This window comes from Pezoporus occidentalis, unplaced genomic scaffold (assembly GCF_034315485.1).
Source record: "Pezoporus occidentalis ecotype Australia unplaced genomic scaffold, CSIRO_AGI_Poc_V1 ctg260, whole genome shotgun sequence".
Taxonomy (NCBI): Eukaryota; Metazoa; Chordata; class Aves; order Psittaciformes; family Psittacidae; genus Pezoporus; species Pezoporus occidentalis.
In genome coordinates, this window is record NW_026914503.1 from 354,231 (window position 1) to 377,223 (window position 22,993).

The window sequence follows — 22,993 nt, forward strand, 5'->3', positions numbered from 1 at the left end:
AGATGCTGTTGCAGTGAAGCAGCACCTGCCTGTCTAGCATTCTCTGTTTGAAGAGCTTTTTTTTTTGTTGTTGTTGTCCTATGTAGAGATGGTACTACTTAAGACCAAATGGTGCATTTCTGTGAGTGCTGCTTGCTCTGCAGGGTGGCAATCCTCATTACAGTGGAAGCAAGCTTTTGTTTTTATACGACTTTGTGTGTGCTAGGCTTTATATAAAAGACAAGTATGAAAAAAGACTGAAACGCTTCTCTCCCCCATTCTCCATTTCTGTTTCCTGAAGATGAAGTGGAGTAGACTTTTGCTGAGCTAGAGGACAGCCCAATAGAGTTGCTAGGTGCAGAGGCCTTTCCTCCTACCACCTGTAGCATAATTTCCATGCACTGAGATACATATTTTGTTGCCTGCACCTGTTATGCTTCTTAACGTGTTTGCCTTTTTCTGTCCAGAGACAGCCCAGTGGTGAAAGGAAACTCTATTTTTGCCTTAACTGGTCTTGCAGTTGCTGTAGCCAAATATGAAAGCAGCCTTTCCTCAGACATTGAAGGGATGCCTGAGGTGAGTCAATGTAGGAAAAGGTTTCTCTACTCTTAGTGGAATGTAAGGAAGCATGTTTGGTGGGCTGGTAAGTGGATGTGAAGTACTTTGCATTTTGAAGTTCAAATTTCACCCTACACAGTGAATGCCATCTGGTAGCTGCTGTATGATCTACACAAAAGGAGATAGTGTGTAAGCACATGAAAAGCCAGATTAACACATTTATTTTTTGGTTTTGGCAGATGAGATAGGGATCTAGTGGACACTGAAGGCCAGCTAGCCTCCTTTCTCATTTTTGATTGCACTGAATAGTACCTGATGAAAAATAGTGTCTCAAGGATCAGCCCTGGCGAATAAATCGTTCTACTTGCTGTACATAAGAATGACAAAATAATCTTATTCCTGATAGATCATAACTGGAATGTCAGCTGTTGAGCTTCTGTTCAGGTAGGACCAAATTTAAGAAAAAACTCTGAAGAATATTTGGGTTTGATCTTTGCAGACTGAACCTGATTTTCTTCCCACAAAACATTGGATTTCTATGGTCACAGAAACCCTCTTTAGTATTGTGAATAGCCACTATCGCCCTAGAGGTCAAGTCTTTCCATGGTTCTACCAGGTACGTATTGTGATCTTAAAGGCAGGAAAGCGTATCTGTATTTCATACCTGGCGTTTATAGTGTGGAGTTTTCTGGTCCTGCTTGCCCTGTAATAATTGTAATGCAGCAGAATTAAAACTTTCTTGCTTTTTCTTTAATTGTGTTTTCTGCTTATATTTGGGTTTGCCTTGAGTTTTTGTCTTTATTACCAGAATAGTAAAAACCACCTGTGAGGATATGTGAATGAAGGAAATTAAAAAAAAAACCAAAAAACAAAAAAAAAAAAAAAAAAAAAACAAAACAAAACAAAAAAACACAAAACCGCACAAAACTCAGTCAAAGCCTGGAATATTTGGCATGTATATACAAAATAAAACCTTCTAATGTGAATAGGCTCTCCTCAGACCACATTATCAAATGCTTGAGTGATTGTGACACCATTCCTCAGAGCTCTGAAATGCATACCTTTCTCAAAACCTAATCGTTATGGAGCCAGTGATTCTTATTTCATGGCACAGGGCCCCTGCCATCACTGATAGGGGATGTAGATTACCAAATCAAATATAGTGTTAAATGAATGCTAGACTGGTTGGACATAAAGAGATTCAACTACTTGCTTGGCACTAGCAGTTCTTGCTGAATTGTTCTGTGACTTCTGCCTTTGAAAATAATGCTGTTTAACTAAGGTGGTTTTGAGATGGAACAATGTGATGATGCATTTGTAAGATTCACTCTGTTTAAAAATAAATAAATTTAAATCTTACATTTGTAAAACTCTTAAGGCACACAATAGAAATTGCTGTTCTACAGGGTGCCTTGAATCCTGATGGGATTTTTTTTCTGCTCCTTTTCAGACTTGCATGTGGAAGTAATAAATATACATTAGGCTGTTACTTAGAATCAGTTCATTGCTATATAAGTAGAGGTAGCTGTATGGATTTTCCATTTCAAAATGGAAAGGAATTAAAAACCTTCGTAATGGATCTTCCTTCTGGAAAGCATCTCTACCTGTTATCTTGCATGATATTATGACATTTTGTCATCCTAGGTGCTTTTAAGTTAGTGCTTTTTTTGACTCATTAAATCCTTGGTGTGTTGTAATTACCCAAGTACATTAATATCATTGCTGATTTCTGTTTGCCCTTCTGATCACCCTGCTGGATATTTTAACAAGGAAGTTGAAAAGTCAAATAGACCAATGTATTTATCTGTAGGGTAGCTATTAAATTCACCCTGCCTTATCCATTATTTACAATGTCATGCTTAGCAGTCTTCACTTAAAAATTATATTCTGCAATACCCTAGTTTTAAGCTTTTACAAGGTAAGGCAAATGGAAAAGTTACCCTAAGCAATTCCATGAAACATCATTTATTGACAGATTGCAATACGTCTGTGACACTGTTTGCTGTATAGGTATTTATTTTAAATTCCTGAGGTTTTGATTGTTACTACCTGGAAAAGAATTTTATTTCCCTCTCCCAAGAAGAAAGGAAAATAAAAATCCTTTTTATGTTTTTATAGAAATCCTATTCAGGTGAAAATACTGCCAGTAGTATAGCTCGTTCCTGTGCAGCCACTGCTTTGTCTCTCCTGGTGCCAGTTTTCATTGTATCATGGAAGGAGAAGGTTGAGGATGTCCTGAATATGCTGACTGACAGGTTGCCTGGAAAACGAAATGCTGATGAGTCTCAAGCTGTTCAAATCCACATGGGCCTTGGGCTGGGGATGTTTATCTCACGTTTGTATGAAGAAAAAGTCAGGTAACAATTACCATATGTAATGTAGGTGTGCAAATAGCTTTCTTCTTTTTCCTGCATATAGTCTTAAGTTCTGAGGAATTCAAAGTATATACAGGTCATAGGCAAATGAGTCTTGTGGGGCTTTGCAACATTTCTTAAAAGGTGTCTTTTATTACCAGTCTTCACCACCCCCTGCCCCGGTGCTATCCTGGATATTTTGCCATTCTTTCAGTATGAATGATTAATTTTCATAACATCCTTGGCTACTTGCACAAAACAGTCACCTAGAAGCGCCACACATACACTTTAAAGCAGGACTAGCTGCTGTAGGAGACTTAATTGTAAAATAATTCACAGTTCTCATCCATTCCTTTCTTAGAGGTGCTCTGGAGACGTGATAGTGTCCACTTATATCATGTGAGTTATGCATATGGTAATGGAGCTACAGGAAGTAATGGGCTGTCCTTAAGGTGTGCTGTTAACAGCTACGTCGGCAACAAAGCAATGTTCTGAAGTTAGTAAAAAAGGCCTTCTTTACAGAAGGGTTAGCTACAGTTGCAAACTTTTGATGATTCCAGAAAAATTGAGAAGCAGGTTTGGCTTTATACTCCTCCAGCTTCTTTGCCACTAGGGATTCTGTCTGCTTGTATACCTGTAATAAATGTTTAATTGATGCACAAGCACAGGTGTCAGACGAATTTGGCTGTCAGTTGTTAATTTGCTTAGTGAGGCTAATGTTTCCAACACACCTGCCTTTGTTAAAACACTCTGCAGTGCTGTTCTGTTCTAATCTTTGTGCTCTGGCATCTTGATGCCCTGTTGCCTGTGACTCAGCCGCTCTTCTGTTGCCCTGTATAATTTCAAAACTTAATCTCAGACATCCTTCCAAACACTGACTTACAACAGCAAAACTTGTGGGGATGTAGTTGTAACTAATACCAAGTCATAGAGTTAGTTTGCATTAGTGTCCTGGTCATTAAGAACTATGTGTTTTGTAGGAGGGAGTCCCTGTGATGTCTTTGGAGTGAGATGTAAATGCCTTTTTTTTTTTTTTTTTTTTAATCAGTAAGATAAGCAACGAGATGGCAAGAGAGATTGATGAAGTGGTATCTTAAAATACCATGCATTTTCTGATCAAGTTCCATCAGTAACCTCCTCCTTCTGTCAGGCATGTTCTACAAATCCTGGATGCTGGGAGCTGTAGCAATAATGATTGCCAGTTAAGGTCTTAATCATAGAATCATAGAATAGTTAGGGTTGGAAAGGACCTTAAGACCATTAAGTTCCAACACCTCACACTAAACCATATCACCCAAGGCCTTGTCCAACCTGGTCTTGAACACTGCCAGGGATGGAGCATTCACAACCTCCCTGGGCAGCCTATTCCAGTGCCTCACCACCCTAACAGGAAAGAATTTCCTCCTTATATCCAATCTAAACTTCCCCTGTTTAAGTTTTAACCCGTTACCCCTTGTGTTATGTTTTTATAATTTGTATATGTGTGTCACATCCATATAAACAAACTCATGACCAGTCATACAGTTATTGCTTACAGACTAGTACCAGAACCTGTTACGGGAAGAAAAGAACTATTTACTGGCGCTTTCAGTCTCAGCAGGAGATTTAATATCCTGTATGGTTTAAAGAGCAGAGCTGTGTTTTGGATTTTTTGTTTGTTTGTTTGTTTCTGTTTTGTTTCTGTAGTGATGTATCTGGTCAGCAAATGAACTTGGTTCTAATGAAGTCCCTGGATGCACTGGAAGACTCCTGCTTTGACACTAGTCTGGAGTACAGGTGAATTTGCTTCATTAGAGAAGATATTTTATTGTTTTTTGAGATCCACTTCTTCAGTTTATGCTTGTATTCCCTAATTTTGCACAGACGAGTATAGGAATAGGGTAAGAAGAGAGTCTGTGCTGAGTACTTCCATAGAATCACCAACTTGTGCAGGCTGGCAAGGGCTTTGAGGTACATGCCCTCCCTAAACATTTGCCCATGGACTTTACAGTCGTGACTTTACAGTACATGACTGCATTGCCCACGTCTTTACAGTCAGTGTTTGAAACCTGCAAGACTGGAGATAGTGTATCTCTAGGCCCTGGCTCCACTTTGGGGCTGCCCTTATGCCTGTGTGAGCATCTGATGTTTCAGCTTGCGCACCCACTGCCTCTCAGCCTCTCACCGTGCAAGAGCCCAGCTACGTCTCCTCAGTCATAGAATCATAGAATGGTTATGCTTGGAAAGGTCCTTAAGATTGTCAGATTCCAACCCCCTGCCATGGGCAGGTACACCTTACCTTAGACCATGTCACCAATAGCTCTATCCAACCTGGCCGTGAGTACTGTCAGTGTCAGAGAAGCTGCTGGGTGCCCCCAAAGCCATCCCTTTTCACAGATGAACTAGCTGTGGTCCCACAGCCTCTGCTGTCATGCAAAGTCTCCAGCCTCAATGCCTCCGTGAAATTGTTCAGTTTTATTGATGTCTTCACCCAGTACTGCTAGCCCTCATCACTGCCTGGGTCCATGTTTGACCGTGACTCAGCTTGTTGCCCATCAGTGCCAGCACTATCACCAAGAACTGTTGTCCAGACCCTCTGGTCCCAGCCTGTCTGTTGCCAGGTGCAGGACTGTGAGTTGGTGCTTCTTGAATTTCAGGATGTTTCTGCTGGTTTATTCCTTTTTGTACCATCTCTTCTAGGTGAGTGTGTCCATATATAAATAGATGTATAATATTTATATATGAACATATGTGAGTGTATGCATATGTGCCTGTATTTACACACACAGGGTTTTTTTCTTTTCCATACAGTCCCTACTATGAGGTGAAAAGAATCAATGACTAATACAGCTAATCCCTGCCAATGCACTGGTAAAAAACACGGGCATGTATAGAGAACTGCACAGTCTTGCTCAGAGGCAGTGGGAAGATACCAGCAATTCTAGGAGCAGGGCTGCTCATCTTATCTGCACATGAGTATTTTTGTCACCAAACAATAGTGTAAAATTGTGTATAGAACTTGCTGTGTAAGCCACGTCCTTATTTTGTTGACTGTTCATTAATTCGGATATGCCAGTTACTTAAAAATATTGATTCCAAAAGTTTGTTTCCTCGTCTTTGCTGGAAAAAGAGACACCATTGCCAAGACACCAGTCCAAGTCAAGGCATGCTTATCTTCTTCATCCCCAGTTGCTGAAAAACATTAACTTACAAATATGACCAAAGTTGATTTCAGAAGTTTCTTTCTTTTTAAGTTGGATAGCTGAAGCTTAGAAGAATGCTTAAGATCCTAGTCTCATTTATTTGACTGCTTGCTACATAGCGTGGCTGAAACTAGCATGCTCAGGGAGATGCATGAGGGGAAAATCATCTTCAGATAAAAGATGCTTCTTTAAACTATAGTATATGCATGTCAGTGAGAGATTATCTTCAGGGCAGTGAGTATCTGCTATGCTTTTGGTATCTCATCATGGCAGCCACAACTGAGAATATTTAACACAAGTTTTCAGTATTATGACTGATGACCTGTGGAAACTGAAATGCTGTGGGAGTACAGGCACTGAATTTAGTTAGGAGTTCTCTGGTCCAGAATGGAAATTCTCATCAAATCTGAAAAACAGGCAGGGACTGTGAAGCTGTTCATGCCAGCAGCCCTATTAAATCATATACAAGAATTTATGTTCTTCTTGTTGCAATTTTAAGTATCCTCAGCATCAAGCTGTTAGTTTTGCTGAATATGTCTGCCCTGCTGAAGCTTGTCCGCTGTTACCTATGCTGATTTTAGTACCTGTTGGGTGCAAAAAAGGGACTGTCACGGTTTGAATCCAGCTGGCAGATAAGTACCACACAGCTGCTCACTCACCCCCCCTGCACTCCTCCCCTTTCAGGAATCTGAGAGCAACGGACCATAATACAGCCAGTGGGCCTGCAATTAGTATTTTTAACTGGGATATCAGAGTTTGGGATGTTGGTATAAATCAAACGTAGAAGTTTGGATCCATACTTATTCCTACGAGTTGATGAGCTTGTTGGTGGGGCTATTGGTTCTTCAGGGACCACAAGAAATTTCTTCAGAAGAAGAAATATCAAAGCTCTGTGTATAGGATTTATTATTTTTAATACACATTTCCTTTTTATGCTGTTTTTTCATTCTGTGTCTCCTGAAAAGCATCCACCTATGTGTGAAATAAAAAACACCTGTAAAATTGACTGTGGTAGTAATTACCTACAGAGCTAATTATCAGGCAAGGCCATACTTGCCACATCATACTTAATCCTTTTTCTTTTGTCTTCTCATTAAGCACTGGATGTATTTTGGGGGTAGGACTTGTTCTGTCAATTTTGAGTCACAGTAACCAAACAGAGTCACGAGTGCATGTTTCTGCTTCATTGAGAAAACTCTGCAAATACCTGGACAGCAGTGAGGACCAAAGTAGATGGGTCCAAGAGGTATGACATATTTTATTGTAAACTATAAACTTTCTTTTACTTTGTTGCCTCCCTTTAATAACTATAGACTTTTACTGAAGCTTTATACCTGTGGTACTGGAATACTTGGTTTCTGTTATTTCTTTCACAATATATGGTTTTATATCTGCTGAATAAGACAATGATAATAATAGAATAATCTGTAATCCTGCACAAGCATTAAGAAACTGCCTAAAAAGTTAAGACATCATTCTTTCAAGTGCTTACTTAATTCCTTAACCTCAGATTGAAAGTTAGTCTCAAGTAACTGGATATGGGTTTCTCTAATATTCAGCTTACTGCTCATCTGATCTACTAGAAAGCAGATAGTAAGTTACTGTCAGAGAGAGCCTCTGAATACTTCCTCCTTTAATATGTCTGTGTTTCCTTCTTTGAAAGCTGCTGTCTCTAGCTAATGTGAATCTTGCTCTTGTGAATGTTGCTATGGCCCCATGTGCTGTTTTCTTTCTATGTTTTGAAGAGTTAAACTGAATTCTGCTAAGTTTGCACATCTGTTTCAGTTTCTGTTGCCAAGATAATGTCCTGTAAGTTTTGATGTCGTCTGTGCACTAAGTCTGTAAACTTGTTGACATAAAACTTAAGAAGGAAAACTGATGAAACTGGAGTTTACAACAGAAACCAAGAATCAGTAAGCAGGTGTTTTGCATGAAAAAAGAAGCAGCCCTGTACCTGATGTATGTAAGCCTGCAGCAGCTGAAAAACTGAATTGCTTAATCTTCTGTTTTTTCTAAGGGAGTTAGCAGAGATTGTTACTGTTATTCTTTTTCTCCCTCGGTACTACTCTGAACGCTCTTTATTAAAGGTCTTCATTCAGGAAGTTTAATTTTTTTGGCAGCACGTGTATGTTGGGGATTAAAGTTTTGCAGTTTATGGTTCATGCATTAAAATGGTTTACAGCAATGAAATCATTTATCTCTCCTCAGAGATCTCAGAGTGCTTTCCTGAACTTAAACTGGGTTCACTACAGCAACTTCTGAGATTAAAGGCAGCAGATGTTTAATATCGTTAGATACTTTGGAAGAGAAGCAAAACTTACCCTTTTCAATTAAAGCCTCTGAAGGAACTGTACAGATAATTACATGAGTAAAATTTGACCAGCACCATAGGATGAATACTACTATATTTATGAGATGCACAAGAGGCTCTTTGAGAGCTGTAAGTGACTGGGATGTAATCCTGTACTTGAGAGGTAACTTTGCCGTGCTGCCACAAGAGGTACAATCTGAGCATTACTTGTTCTAAGTCAGTTTGTTGTCAGTCCTGCACAGTATTTAAGTTCATTTAAAGCCGTGTGTTGTTCTGTTGCTTAGCAAAGGATGTAAAACAGTTGGTGCAGTTGAAAATTCAGACTTCATTTTCTTCACATCTAAGTCTGAAGAACAGAAAAGCAGTGTCACTTGTGAATCCTTCTGCAAGGACATAAGGGTAGTAGTGCACTGTGTGTGGGAGACAGTTCTACTACACATTCATCTTCTGGCCTTGTGGACCTGCTTGTAGCCCTGATAGGATCACAGGATGTGTATGCTCATATAAATAACAATCAGACACTTATGTTGAGAAGAATAACTACATTTGTGTGGAAGACCAAGAGTTTGGCCTACATAAAACCAGAAGTACTCTCAAGCTTTAGCTGCATTTGTTTCATGATGGTGTCAATAAAGAATCTTTCAGAGAGGATATCAACATCTGAAAGTAGAAATAGAAAACGTCATAGCATTTTATCATGCTGGCACATTGCTCCAAGCGCATATTGCTACAGTGAATGTGATCAGTCACCAGTTAACAGACTTAAATATTTTTATTTTTCAGGTACTTGCCTATTCTGTGGCCTGTTCCTGTGTCTCTGCTTTCAGTGTTGGCATCATAGAAGCACATGAGGCTGAGGAGGCCATGAACAAGCTACGGACCTTAGTTGAAAATAACCAGCAGGTCATAGTTTAGTGCTTGGGCTTTGGTTTAGTTCTGGTTTTCTCTGATCTATTTGATATTGGATACTGCTTTATCCATACTATAACGTCCAAGAAAATCATGTTGATTAACTTTTAGCATTAACTAACACTGAGCGTGTTCCGCATACCATGCAATAACCAAGGCTACCACTTGATCCACTGATGCATTGTCTACAGGTGTATAGCTATTACCAGACAGTGAAAAAAAAATAGATTTTATAGGTTTGATTGCATTTAGAAGGGAAGTTGGTACTTCTGAGTTACTCATGTCTTTAGTCTCTGCATTGTGCCAGTTTTTGTCCCCTTTATAACATGTTTCTTCAGATTCTTTTTCTTACCAGGAAAATACATCTACTGTGCTCTTCTGAATTTTTGCTTTCCCGTAGCCTCCAGACAGTGCATCCTAACCACAGCTTTCTCCAGGTGTCTGTTTCATCCCTAGTGTCCTAATGTTACCCTCTAAAAATTCCAAAAATAATTTCCATTATCTCCACATTACAGTGCATGTTATTCTTTGTTACATGCTTGCCAGTGGGGAAAAGAACAACCAAAAAAAAAACAAACCCAACAAACAAACATAAAATCTCAAGAAAGAGAAACAAACCAAAAAAAACCCAAAGCAACCATTTTGAGTCAAAGCCTGTTATTATACTAACCAACTGTTTAGAATGTTTATGTGGAAAACAAGAAGTCAAAACAAGTTACCTTTGCTGCAGATTTTTTCTTTGTATCAGAAAGTGCTCTAAAATAAAGGCTCCAGATCTATCCATGTGCCAAAGATCAGTATTTAATGTCAGAAAATACTATGTCACTTGACATGAGAAAATACTTGAAATAAGAATGTATCCAGTATTTTATATAAAGACATTGCTTCTAATTATTGGTAAACAATAATTGATGTTTCAGTAAGTATTTAAAAGATTACAGAATAATTTTGAAGATCTGTTTTTTTAATGTGTCTTTTTCATCTTGTAGACCCATGGCTTTGCTTTAGCTCTAGGTGCGATAGTACATGGATTGTCAGCTTGTGGTCATGGAAAGGCTGAAGACCTGAGTAACAGGCTAATGCCAGCCTGGATAAAAGTTGTGCTTGCAGAGGTAAAGGAGCTGGAATTCATACCCTGTTTTTTGCAGGAAGAGGGAGAGTGCATATTTTAAACGAACAGTAGGGACATCATTTTCCTTGCCTTCTGCAGGAGTGATGCTAGGAAAAGTTAGGACTATCCAAACATGTTTTTTGATATTTGGAAGCAAAAATACATCTTTGGGCTGTTTGCCAAAGTTTAAAACCAAATGTTTCTCTTCTGCATGTGCTTATCTTAATGAGATCATAATTTGTACATCTTTACTAATTTGGAAGAACATCCAAGGGTAAAATCTAGGTTATTAAGTGAAGATGCCTTGTGAAATTAGGTGCTACTTAACGAAGTTAAACTAACAGAACGGTGAATATAGTGACTCAGTTGTTGTAATAATTTTAATTTACCTCATTGTAACAAAAAGTGTTTGAAATCAAACTCTAAACTTACACGTAAAGATTGCAGCTGAAAAGGTAGTTGGAATGAGAGGTGTACAAGTGACAAGACTCATGGTTTTTAAGTTGGAAGAAACAGGTGTTTTGTCCTACAGTATTGTGTGTGACCACATTGACTTGCTTATCCTGAATTACGCTTCTAGGGTTCTCCAACAATGCAGCGTCTGGCTGCTGTCAGTGGGCTGGTTGCGCTGGTGGGTTCTGAAGGAGGCATGATACAGGTGAGAGAGCATGCAAGCAAATGATAAGCTTTATCTCTTCTAGAAATTTGTCTAGAAGGTAACTTGGAATGATGTCTTCTGCATCCTTAGAGAAGGGATTATATACTAGGGCATCATGTTTATGCACTACTGAGTCATGTTGAGTATAAACCAAGTGGGATAGAATTACAACGTGTAAAATGGGGGTCTCTTCCATTCTCCCATAATATGGCCCATGTGCAGTGCCAGAGGGGAGAAGCTTACAGCCATGTAGGTTTTCTTCTTTTGTCCTCAACTCCTCCACAAAAAGGCATGTGTGCTAATGTAATCTCTTTTCAGCACTTGCTCTGTGTTTTGTTTTTTCTTTCTCTCCTTTATAAAATTCACTTCCCCCCCCCCTTTTTTTGTTTTCTTTGGCAGCTGAAAGCTGAGAGAATTCAGTCCTCCCAGTTTCAAAGTAAGCTGAATGAAGTCATCAGAACCCTTACACAGGTAAGAAGGTAGCCTCTGTTTCCTGCTTTGGATACTGTACTGTGACACCTCAACTAACCAGGCCAAATCTGCTTAAAGAAACTGTGTAATGTCTGTGTCCAGCTTGAGTGAGGCAATGTAGGGAACTTTGTCTAACTAGTTGTTTATTGTCTTAACAGATAATCAGTCTTTCAGGGCAGATTGGCCTTCAGACAAATGCAGCAGGACTTTTGGGACGCCTTCATATGTCCTGTTTGTCTTCTACCCAGAACAGGGCATCGGGTAAGATGCTTTATTATTGCTGCTTAAAGGACATATAGAGGTAGCACCTAGCTAAAAAGGCAGCAAGGGACACATCAGATAATACAGGCTATGCCCTGAAGCCCTACAAAATGACATGACAGCTTTTTAATGGGTGTTATGGTCCTGTGTGCCATACATAAAGGTTGGAACATGAAGCAGGAATCAATGTGCTGAACAGGATTCCCCCCACCTGCTTTTACTTGCAGTATCAAAATAGGGTTGTTGGAACATGAAGCAGGAATCAATGTGCTGAACAGGATTCCCCCCACCTGCTTTTACTTGCAGTATCAAAATAGGGTTCTGAGTTGTTCTATTCAAATTTGTATATTGCTTCTGTCTTTGTTGTTTTATAGAATAAACTGTAAAGAAGTTTTATGCTGCATATGGCACGTGTTTGACATATACAGTATCTATGCCCTGAGAACTGATTAATCTACTTTTTATATATATGTATTTATTTTTTTTTAGTACTTCCTCCAATATAAAAAGCCAAGAATTAAAAACTGATCCGTAACAAGAGCAAGTGACTTTTTAAAAGTATTTTTCTAAAAGAGATCTGCTCTGTTTAGCTGAAGTCAAAACCTACTGTTCTGTACCCTTTCAGTGTACCAATTAGGATAGAAATTTATATTCTGTCAACACATCATTACCTTCTGATGTTGTTTCAATATCCCTTGGTAAAATTAAGGCAGAATTAAACCATTGATGAAGTACCAGTAATAGGAGGGAACTAATGAAGTGGAAGCTGTTCCCTTCAGTGTGAACCAAGTTGGAAAAATATGAAATGTAGATAAATATCCTCAGAAGAATGATTCTTGGAATTTCTACTTTTGTATAATCATGGCACATGTGCCTGTGATTATGTGGATACGGAATGTCTCTGTTGTATTAAACTTACTAAGGTTTTGAAGCTCTCCTTTTTAAAGCCTAGTAGCTGATAAATATTAAGAAAGTTCTTATCACTGGTATTTCAGTTGGTCAATGAATTTGTTTTTTTTGACCTGGCACCTCTCACCAACACAAACGTTTAACTTGCCTTTGTGAAAAGACCAATACATCTATCTTGTAGTCTAAACGCTTTGAGTCACCTACAGAATTAGGCCAAACATAGCTCAACTTGGTCTTTGAATTTACATGGGAGCTGAAGTATGTAATTTCTGCTAACATGGTCTAGTATATAAAGAGACTTTTTGTCTTCACAGTTCCTCCAGATTTTGGCTACTTGCCTGAAAACAGCTTTATTAGGGCAGCCATTGACTTTGCCATTGAAAGTGGAAAAAAAGGTAAGAAGGGATCAAACTACAGTGTCCCACTGGGAAATTTGTTATGAGTATAGAAGGTGACCCTAATAACCTGCTTTTTTTTTTTTGCCAGAACTTTTCTAAATACTAATTTGAACTTCATTAGTGTGGGATATTTAATGTCTAAACAAAAAATTGAATAACATGTAAAAAGGTAGAATTATGTAGTTATGCTTTAGTTTTCTCCCCTGGATTTTCATGAGTTTTTAAACCCTTTCCATTTCCCCTTCTCTCTATGTCTGTGAGAGGATGAATCTTCTCTGTTGGAATTAAAATCAGATAACTTTAAGTGTTCCTCTGTATCATCAGGAACACTCCATCATCAGGCAAACTTAATGCTGCCCCTTATTTCAGTGATCTAAGGTTAAGATTCTCTGTAACAGATCAGTATTCAAATGGGTTACTTCTGTCTGATAAATGCAGAGGAACCTGAAGAAAATATCCTCTTACCTGAGGAGTGGTAGTAAAAAGATGTCTCCAAGTACAGTGTTAAGGGGCATAAAGCAGAGGAGATTATTCCTGTGTGGATTTAAGTGAGCTCACTGCTGTCCTATGAAGCAGGCTTTGCTTTCAGTGGAGGTAGAAACTCCCATGCCTTAGGAGCCCATGCCTTGCCTCCAGCAGGACTGAGCTGAATCCCTGTATTTAAGTAACACAGTACATAACAAAAGTTAGCATCTGTTTGACAGTTTTTGTGGCCTGTACCTACAGGATGGGGAAGGAGGGCAGTATCCAGAAACTTTGCTATTCTCCTAACAAAAGTAAAAATATGGTCCTGTCAGTGGCTGTAATTAATCTGCAAATTAACTCAAGAAAAGTTTCTATTTGTTATTAACAAGAAGCTTTTTGTGATAGGACATTAATGTTAAAAATACAATTGTTGATTATAAGCAAGAGATAGTTTAAAATATAAAAAGATATAACAGTAATTTTATAATGCTTTTCAGTTCTTTATTGCGTATTGGTCTTCAGTGCAGTGTTAACACATTTTCCCTGAGCTGCTTAGCGAAATGTGTGTGTATGAAATTCAGACTATGATTGGATCTTCTGTTGTAGGCCCTGAATCTGTCCCATCTGAGCTGGTAAAAGTAGCCCTGGCACCCATTGCATCAGTTGGAGAAAACCATCAGTATCCACCTGTAAACTGGGCATCCATTCTTTCTCCTTTGATGAGATTAAACTTTGGTAAGGTTAATAGTTTTCAGTCTTTTGTACTTGTCACAGAACTTCTTTACTGACACAGCTTTCACTTTAGAGCCCACTTCAGGACTTGAAGTTACTGCAGGGATTGGAGTGTTTACTATACTTTGAAGACCAACTTTTTAATCTTTGCAAGCATATATTTGTGATCACCATCTGGACATTTTGTTACAATGCAGAAGACCAGAGATGGGAATTTTGAGCAGTATTAAAAGTTCCCTAAAATGCTGGTGAATTTGGATCAAATTTTTCATTGGAACAGTAAGAAGAGCCCCTCATGAAACTTAACTAATTGTATCTTATTTTCAGTACCTGCTAAATGCTGGTCTAATACCGGTGTTAGAGGCTGCAGGCAGCTTTATCACCAGTTTGAACTGCTCTGTAGTTCATCTTTCTGTCACTGGTGTGAAATACACTTTTTTTGCTAAATTACACTGTGTGACGGAGAAAAGCATATCCCTTTTTCCATCATGACCCTGGTGTTGTCAGTGCTTCTAAGAGTATTTGTGTTGGAGAGTAGCTCTGATGCTGAAGTGTTGTGTTGGAAAGCTTGTGTAATACTTTTCTACTCAGGATATCTGTCGGTGCCTGTTTTATTTGATAAGAGGTGTTTGCGTTTCAAACGCATTTCCTTAAAAAAAAACAACAAACTACTGTGCAAAGTTCCATAGTCCCTGTTTGGTTCCACTAAGTTTTGTTTCTCCTGATCTATGCAACTGTTATTACTGGCTGTGTAGGTTGGGCAAGTGCTGTTGTGTTTAAATTGATGTGCTGTAGAGCCCAGGATATGGAATATTGTTCTTATTCCTTTACGGTGTTTATTTTACTTATACATAGTGCTTGTATAATATAGATATATATATTATATAATTACTATATTATGTTGTTATGTATTATGTATATTATTATATAATTATTAGTATGTATTATATAGAAATCATTGAACTATCCTGTGAGGATCAACTATGTGCTAGATACAGGAAAGGTTAGCTACGTATTAAATTTTTTTTCTTGTACTTGAACTGCAGCTTCTGTTCTACTTGGTATTCTTGCAATTGATTGTACAGTCTTTCGTAAGAATAAGTGAAAGAATTTTCTATACTGAGTCCATGCTGATGCAAATTTGTGTGCAACCTTATGAATAGCTGAAACTTGTTAAATGAATGGGGGATTTTCTTATTTCTGTTTTTCACTTAGGAGTCTTCATTTTGTAAATCAGGGGAATTCCAGAAAAAAACAGTACATTGGCATTTATGGCTGGTTTTGTTGACTTCAAACAGCATCATAGCCTACATTTTTTTATGCATAATTTCTCTTGACTGTGCCTGTGTAGTGTTGTGAAATTTGCGCACCCTTCCAGGTTGGACAGAGTTTTGGGTGAAATGGTCTAGTGTGAGGCATGGCATGGGGTTGGGACTTGATGATTAAGGTTCTTTCCAACCCAGAGAATTCTATGATTCTGTGATTATATATGCATTCAGAAGTAAGTCTTGCTGTGTGCTAGTGAGCAATTTTCAAGTTGTGTTGGAAAGCATAATGCAGAAGAGTTGTATTATGACCTAACAGTCCACCTGGAAATGTGGCACTCTAACAGTTTTTCTGGAACAGAAATTTTTTTTTTTTAATGAAAATTAGATTATATGATCAATTTCTCAGATTCTCTAGGTTACTGTTATTCATGTCTGAGAATTTATGTCTCTTTGTGAGCTTTAAATGTTTCACAAATTCTAGATGAAGATTTGTTCATCTGTAAACATATTAAAGACAAAAGTTTGCTTTCCCATCTCATAAGGTTTATTGCAGTTGTTGCTGAGCAGAAACAATATCATGTGATTGAAGTAGTACCTGATTGTTTTTCAGTAGAGATCTGCACTGAACAGTCATAAGCAAATCATAATCTGGGTCTTAGCAGTCCAAATTAGTGAGAGGTAATTCTTGAATTGGCTACCAAAGTATCTTGTAACAATCTCACCCTTTTCCACATTCTGCAAATGACTTTTCATATAAGATACTATATTTCAAAGAGCCTGATGATAGACTGTTAAATCTTTGCTTTGTTCATGCACTAATGTTGGTAAACTTTATAATCATGCTATATAGATTGCCACTTTCATTACTGAAAGAAAATTTTACCTTGCAATATAAGTTTTATGCTGACATTTAACAGTAATATATCTTCTGTCTAATGGGTCGAATGCTGGTATAATACTTAAATTGTTTGTCCTTATGTTGCTATAGCAATCATGAACTGTATGGAAGCCATGCCATTGCTCAAAGTGGCTCTTCAACATATTTATGACTAGTGATTCTATTACGAAACAGGCTGTACCAGTCATTAAGGTGACTTTAAGAGAAACCAGTAAGGATCCCATAACCATCATAATCTCAAGGCACAGTAACATCTTCCCATGTGTTAATCTGGAAAATGCTGCAACCAAGCACCCATAGCAGTAACATTTACTAACCTCTGTTCTGTGACACACTTAGATGAATATGGGTACATGGAAGAGCAGAAATGTGAACAAATACTCCTACATTCAACAAGAAGGAATACTTGACTCAGTTCTCCTGCTGTAGATTAAATCTTCTCTTTATTTGGCAGGAATTTCTTTTTTACTATTACTTTTCTTATCACTCCCATATTTTTATTCTCGAGTGAATTGAAATTAATTTGGTCAAGTCCGGAGATTTCTTGCTGAAAGTGCATGAATGGTAAGAGGAGACTTCTAACATGTATGTGTTACAAGCTTTACTAGCATCTCTAGAAAATGAGATTTTAATGTCGTGCTGTAGTAGAACAATAATGATTCTTTATTATATGATTTGAGAACAATTTAAAGTGAAAATAATTTCTTCATAACATCTGTTTGTTTTCTTCTGCTATAGGTGATGAGGTAAAACATCTCTGCCTTCAGCTGGCAGTGACACAAGCCCAGTCATCTCAAAATGCCGCAATGCTTTTGGGGATGTGGGTGTCATCTCCCCTTGTCTACAGTCTCAGTGTATGTATGTCAGAAAATTTATGGGAGCTCAGCACCTCTTTTCTATAGGATTGATCAGTGATGATGTTTACGATGTCACAGCCAAAAGGGATTGCTGGGTTCAGAATTCTGCAGAAATACTGTTTAGGCAGTATTTACAGAGAGAGAAAGGCTATTCTGGGGCCTTGAAATTCAAAGCAGACTTAAGAACTGCTACACTGGTTTCACTTAGATTGCTTAAGACTTTTTTTCTTCTCTCTCTTCTCCTGGTTCTGATAACTTAGAGATGTAAGAAGCCACAGCATGAGGGGAGAAAAAGTGGGTTTTATTATATGAATTTATAGTCTTAGAAAAACTTCCCATCTATCTGTCCAAAATCTTCCCTGTTTCTTCCAGCAGTGTCTCTTGATCTAGTCAGATGTGTTACTTCTTGAATTAATTCTGTAGACAGTCAGTAGACTAGCCTATAGTGTAATCAGATTTGGTCCTGCCCTCCACTATAGTGCAGTTCTTCTTACAGAAGTAAAACGTGGACACGATGACACACTATATCAATCTCCCTAAATCCCATGGTACACTTGCAGTTCTCTCAGTTTATACAAGTTGAGGATCAGGATTTCTGTGACCTTTCTAGTACTTCAAGGGGTATTTTTGTCTTGTAATTTTTAATTAATTAGTCTTCACAGATACACAAACACTTGGTGGCAATTTTAAGATACATTATTGATAAGGTACCAAACAAAAGATGAGCACCAGTTTCTCACTGCAGTGGGCGTTAAAGGTCACAAAATGAGCTTGGCAACAGAAAGTGTAAACTTTGGATTCCTCTAAAGCAATTACTTATACTTCCTTGATAGATAGCAGTGTTAATGGTGCTAGGGGTACCATACATCTGTCCTTGGTTGTCTAGTGCTTTATGTAGGAATGTGCTGGGCACCATGTAGGGAAATAACAGTTGTCCTGGCAGTACAGAGATGTAAGGTTCATTGAAAGAAAGTTCCTCAGTTTTTAAGGAAAATAAGATATTGACATGTTTGTACATTTTATTAATTCAAGCAAATCATCAAAAGAGGGAGTAAGAGTTGAGAAGTATTTATGACTTTGAATGCTTTTCTGAGTGGTTTGAGTTACTTTTGTGTAATTTCATCCCTTGTAACAGTAGTTGAAGGTCATTAAAGAGCTAGAATCTGAAACTAAGGAGAAGTTTTTCTTTTTCAGATGAAAACCCAGAAATACCTTTTCTTGTCACTCTCTCTGTGGATGAAACATGTTGCAGAAGACAAACTACAGTCTTTTATAGAAGTGTTTTTGATACAACAATTTGGAGTGAACCACAGAAAAAAAACAGAAATTTGCCAGTGTGTTTTACAGGGTCTTATGCAAGCAATGAAACTTCCAGACCTTGCCCAGTACTGCTGGAGCTTTCTGTGCAAGGCTGTGGAGAAAATATTTAAACTTCTACCAAATGAGGTTCGGGTAAGGAATAATCATGAGAGGTATGAACATTGTAACTGGATATTTTTAGTGATGTTAAGTCCCATCTTTTTGCACTGACTCATCAGATTTTTACATATGAAGTAGATGTAAAATTTTAGTGATAGTAGTCAAGATGCCTGTGTCATTTCAATTTAAGTTACTTTCAGATATTCTTTAGAATGACTGAGTTGTGAAACAAATTTAATGTACACTTTTCCCTCATAAATGATTTTGTAATGGAAAAATACAGTATGAATACTGAAATAAATGGTACTGAAAAAGAAGCAGAATACGACCAGAAAGCTTGGGGGGTGGGGGTTCCTCACAGAAGATTCAGCTTCTCACAGTGATTTAAAAAAAACTATCTAGCTACAGAAAATATCTTCAAGGAAGAAGGGCATTTTTCCATCAAAAGTAAAACTGAGTCTTTGGAAATTTTCAGATACCATTATTATTTATTAATGAAGCACATTGAAGACCCTAGCAAATACAGAATTTCTTAAATAGGATAAGTAGAACAGGGCTGGAGACTAGATTAAATGTTCATCATGATAATTAACAAAGTTCCTAGACTCACCATTTTTAATGATGAAGAAACCTGGAATTTTACATCTCAACATGCATTTGCTTTTCTGTTTCCAGAGAAGTGAACTGGAGATGTATGTCAGTGTAGCAAAGTGTATCTCAGAAATGGCTGATTCAGAGATTGATCGCATTGTCCAGATTTCTCAGGTAATTATGTTTTACTTCTGGTCTTTCACCATCAAACCATGTGAAACAAGCATGCCTTACCATTTTTATGGTCACCAGAGTGTTTTAACTCATTGGGAGCATAGATTAGGTGCCATGCAAGTAAGAGTGTTCTGGCTTTGATTTTGCAGGCAGCAGGGAGAAGAAAGGTTGTAAGAGTTCATATCCAAAACTTTCTCTAGGGAGATTTCACATGGAGCTTTGAACTGCGGAGTCTTAAGTTACTTGGTCAAGTTCAGGGAGGGGTCTGTTAGCAGAACATTAATGCTGTTAGATCTTCTGAATCCCAGACCAGTGAAAACAGCAGATCATAGTCCTTTTTGGTTAACATAACCACTTACCTGAAACAGACTGTAAATGCATCCCAGTGTTTAGATGTGCTTAAATTGGTGGAGCCTCACTTCTGTTAAAAATGTGAAATACTTTGACTGAACAGCTTTTCATTCTTGACTTACTGTGCTATATTTGTGTTCACAGTCAGAATGGTTCCTGGTGGACAGGATGATTAAGAGTAACAACAGAATGGAAAGCTTTTAGCTTCTAGCTCACCAGTGGAATCAATTAGCAGTGGAATTCTCTTAGCAGCTGAAGTGCTAAGGAAATGATGTGTGGAAGAACTTGATGTTCTTAAATGAGGTTGTTATAAAAAAAATCCATGATATAAAACTATTTTGTGCTGTTTACTGGCAGATTCACTAGAGAATCAAGCATTTAAATAGTTAGGGAAGCTGAACTGTCATTTCCTTATATCTTTGAGCTCTTATTTCCATACTGGAAAATGCCATTTAAGAAAACCATTTTTGTCACTGCAGTGAATCTGTCTTTGCAGGAAGACTTGCCTATCCAGAACTGTCAGGCTGGCTCATTACAATTTAAAGGGAAATATAAAATTTAAAGCAGTATGAAAACAGTAAAAATATACTGAGTTGTACTTTGCTGGATTATTTACAAGCACATAAAATTAATATGTACTGTCTTTTGTTTTGTAATTTTTCTTGAATCAAAATGAGCTGGGTAGATAATTAAATATTTTCTTCCCTTTTTCTATAAAAGGGAATACGGTGTCTATTGTTTCCATGAGAAAGGTACTTTTTTATCTAACAAGTTTTTTAATTGCATTTGCAGAGCAATATAGAGAAGGCCACATTCATGAAGTTGTATTTAATTTCTCAAGGCAAACTGCCTCTAATGAATTTGCATGCTGTGATTGATACTGTGGCAGTATATCACAAGAAAGAAAATATTTCATGGATGCTGTTGCATAGTTTCTATCATGCTCGTGTTGTAAGCCATGAAAATACAGGTAAGGTCAGGCTTAAAGAAGAATCAGTAACAAAATTAATAGATATTGATGTATCTATGCAGAGTTTAATAATTTTAAGATGGTTTAACCCAAGGGTTTCCAGATTTCGCCATACTAGAAACTACTGAGCCTTCAGAATTTTCATGCTCTTCAAATACTCTTCAAATACCACTAAAGTCAGAATTCAGAATGTGGAAAGAATTTGAAAAAAATACTTGTGTCAAATACTTGTGTCAAATACTTGTGTCAAATACTTGTGTCAAATACTTGTGTCAAATACTTGTGTCAAATACTTGTGTCAAATACTTGTGTCAAATACTTGTGTCAAATACTTGTGTCAAATACTTGTGTCAAATACTTGTGTCAAATACTTGTGTCAAATACTTGTGTCAAATACTTGTGTCAAATACTTGTGTCAAATACTTGTGTCAAATACTTGTGTCAAATACTTGTGTCAAATACTTGTGTCAAATACTTGTGTCAAATACTTGTGTCAAATACTTGTGTCAAATACTTGTGTCAAACATTGCTTTTATGTTTTTCTCCAATTCTTTGTTTCTGTGGATTAGCTACAAGTTATTTATGTCAGACGAGTGGTTTGCAGCCTAGATTTTAATTGAGCTTTGACTAGATCCATATCTCCTAATATTCATAGACTTTCAGTGTACGATAGTGTTAGAAATGTATGTGGCACACTGGAGACAAGTCATAGTGCAGTGCTGATAACCGTCAGATCTAGTAACTGAATTACCAGTGAGTGACACAGTAGGTAGGGGTGTGTTACCATGAGACAGGTTGAACCAAGGAGATTGCTTGTTTTTCTGAACTTCTTGTAGTGAGTCGACACAGAAAACATTGCCCTTCTGCATCTTTGAACCACATCAGATAGTATCTGGTGGATTAATGTGCTGGACTGGGTCAGCTAAGGCTCTGATAAAGCGCTGAAGCAAGAGAACTAGTAAAATCACATAGGAAGATAAAGGAGGAAGAAACAACAGAGCGAGGCAAGAATGAGATTTTCTCATTTTCATAGCAGAAAGATCTTTGGCTGGCAGTGTTCACAGAACTGCTTCAAAGCATTATATTGCTGGATGCTTAGCGGCAAACTGTGTTGAAGAACTTCAAACAGTAGTGGATTTTGAATGTGTGAAGTGAGGCTTCTTTGCGTATAAGAGGAGGCAGCATGTAAAGAGTACAAGGAAATGGTAGTGTATGACGTAATGTGGTTTCAAAGGTGAAGACTGTTACTAACTTGTAGGAGGCAGAACAGGTTTTGGGCAGCAGAATCACTAGGTTAAGGGTTGATTTTATTTATATGCCTTTATATGTATTTTACTGGTCCTCTCTGCACTGTAGGAGGATTTTCACAGCACTCCCCACATTGTGGCCCAATGTACAGTGACATCAGTTCTAGACTTAAATGAAGTACTGTGACAAAAAATTCAGGGAGGCTTTAAGATTCTGTAGTGGTCCTATATGCAGACTGGGTTAATGGGACCTGCAGGCTGTCAAGTGAAATAAGTATTGCTTAGCATTCCTTTTTCTATGCATACAGTCTGTTGCTTGCATTATAAGCAAAGGGTTTGTACTGTTTAATTGCCCACATTCCTTCTGTCAGTGGCAACCATGAATCAAATGTGATAGTGGTATTCGTGATCATTGTTCTTCCACAGTCAGTGCTTTGTTGCTATAGTGATACCGTGTGCTTGCTTTTTAATGAAAAAATGTTTCATTCCAGTGTTTCATGTGAATCAGTGTTCTTGCTCTCCTTCTAGGAGTGCTGAAAAGAATGGACTGGATGCTAGAGCTGATGGGCTACATCAGAAATTTAGCGTACAAGTCAAGACCCTTAGAAAATGTCAATCTTAAAGAGGTACATACGGTGAAAATAATTTGCAGCTTTCAGGAAAAGAGGTTTCGATGTATTTCAAATTATAGCTCAGCAATAAGTAGCGTTCCCCATGCTTTTATATTTTAGGTGGTTGTCATCTTACCTCCATAGAGGAACTCTTAATTTTTGTAAATGTATATGTATTTAAAGCTCATACTTTAAAATAACCATGGCCTTTAAATTATGATAGAAGCAAAAGGCAACTATAAGAAATCATTACTTGAAATTTACTGTATTTAGAAAAAATAAAGGAGAAATTGGAATTCACCAGTAGAA

General features: G+C 37.7%; 1 protein-coding gene across 1 annotated transcript in view; it reads left to right on the forward strand.

Moving 5' to 3' along the window:
- The window catches only part of FOCAD (focadhesin), a 98,068-nt gene that overhangs the window by 72,354 nt on the left and 2,721 nt on the right, over nt 1–22,993 (forward strand). The window contains exons 25-41 of the mRNA XM_062624064.1: nt 447–555; nt 1,037–1,153; nt 2,656–2,894; nt 4,578–4,667; nt 7,172–7,319; nt 9,168–9,287; nt 10,283–10,405; nt 10,985–11,062; nt 11,462–11,533; nt 11,692–11,794; nt 13,018–13,098; nt 14,173–14,301; nt 17,203–17,318; nt 18,516–18,773; nt 19,416–19,505; nt 20,649–20,826; nt 22,602–22,699. Of these exons, the coding sequence (XP_062480048.1) occupies nt 447–555; nt 1,037–1,153; nt 2,656–2,894; nt 4,578–4,667; nt 7,172–7,319; nt 9,168–9,287; nt 10,283–10,405; nt 10,985–11,062; nt 11,462–11,533; nt 11,692–11,794; nt 13,018–13,098; nt 14,173–14,301; nt 17,203–17,318; nt 18,516–18,773; nt 19,416–19,505; nt 20,649–20,826; nt 22,602–22,699 (2,149 nt within the window). The remainder of the gene's footprint in view (nt 1–446; nt 556–1,036; nt 1,154–2,655; nt 2,895–4,577; nt 4,668–7,171; nt 7,320–9,167; nt 9,288–10,282; nt 10,406–10,984; nt 11,063–11,461; nt 11,534–11,691; nt 11,795–13,017; nt 13,099–14,172; nt 14,302–17,202; nt 17,319–18,515; nt 18,774–19,415; nt 19,506–20,648; nt 20,827–22,601; nt 22,700–22,993) is intronic.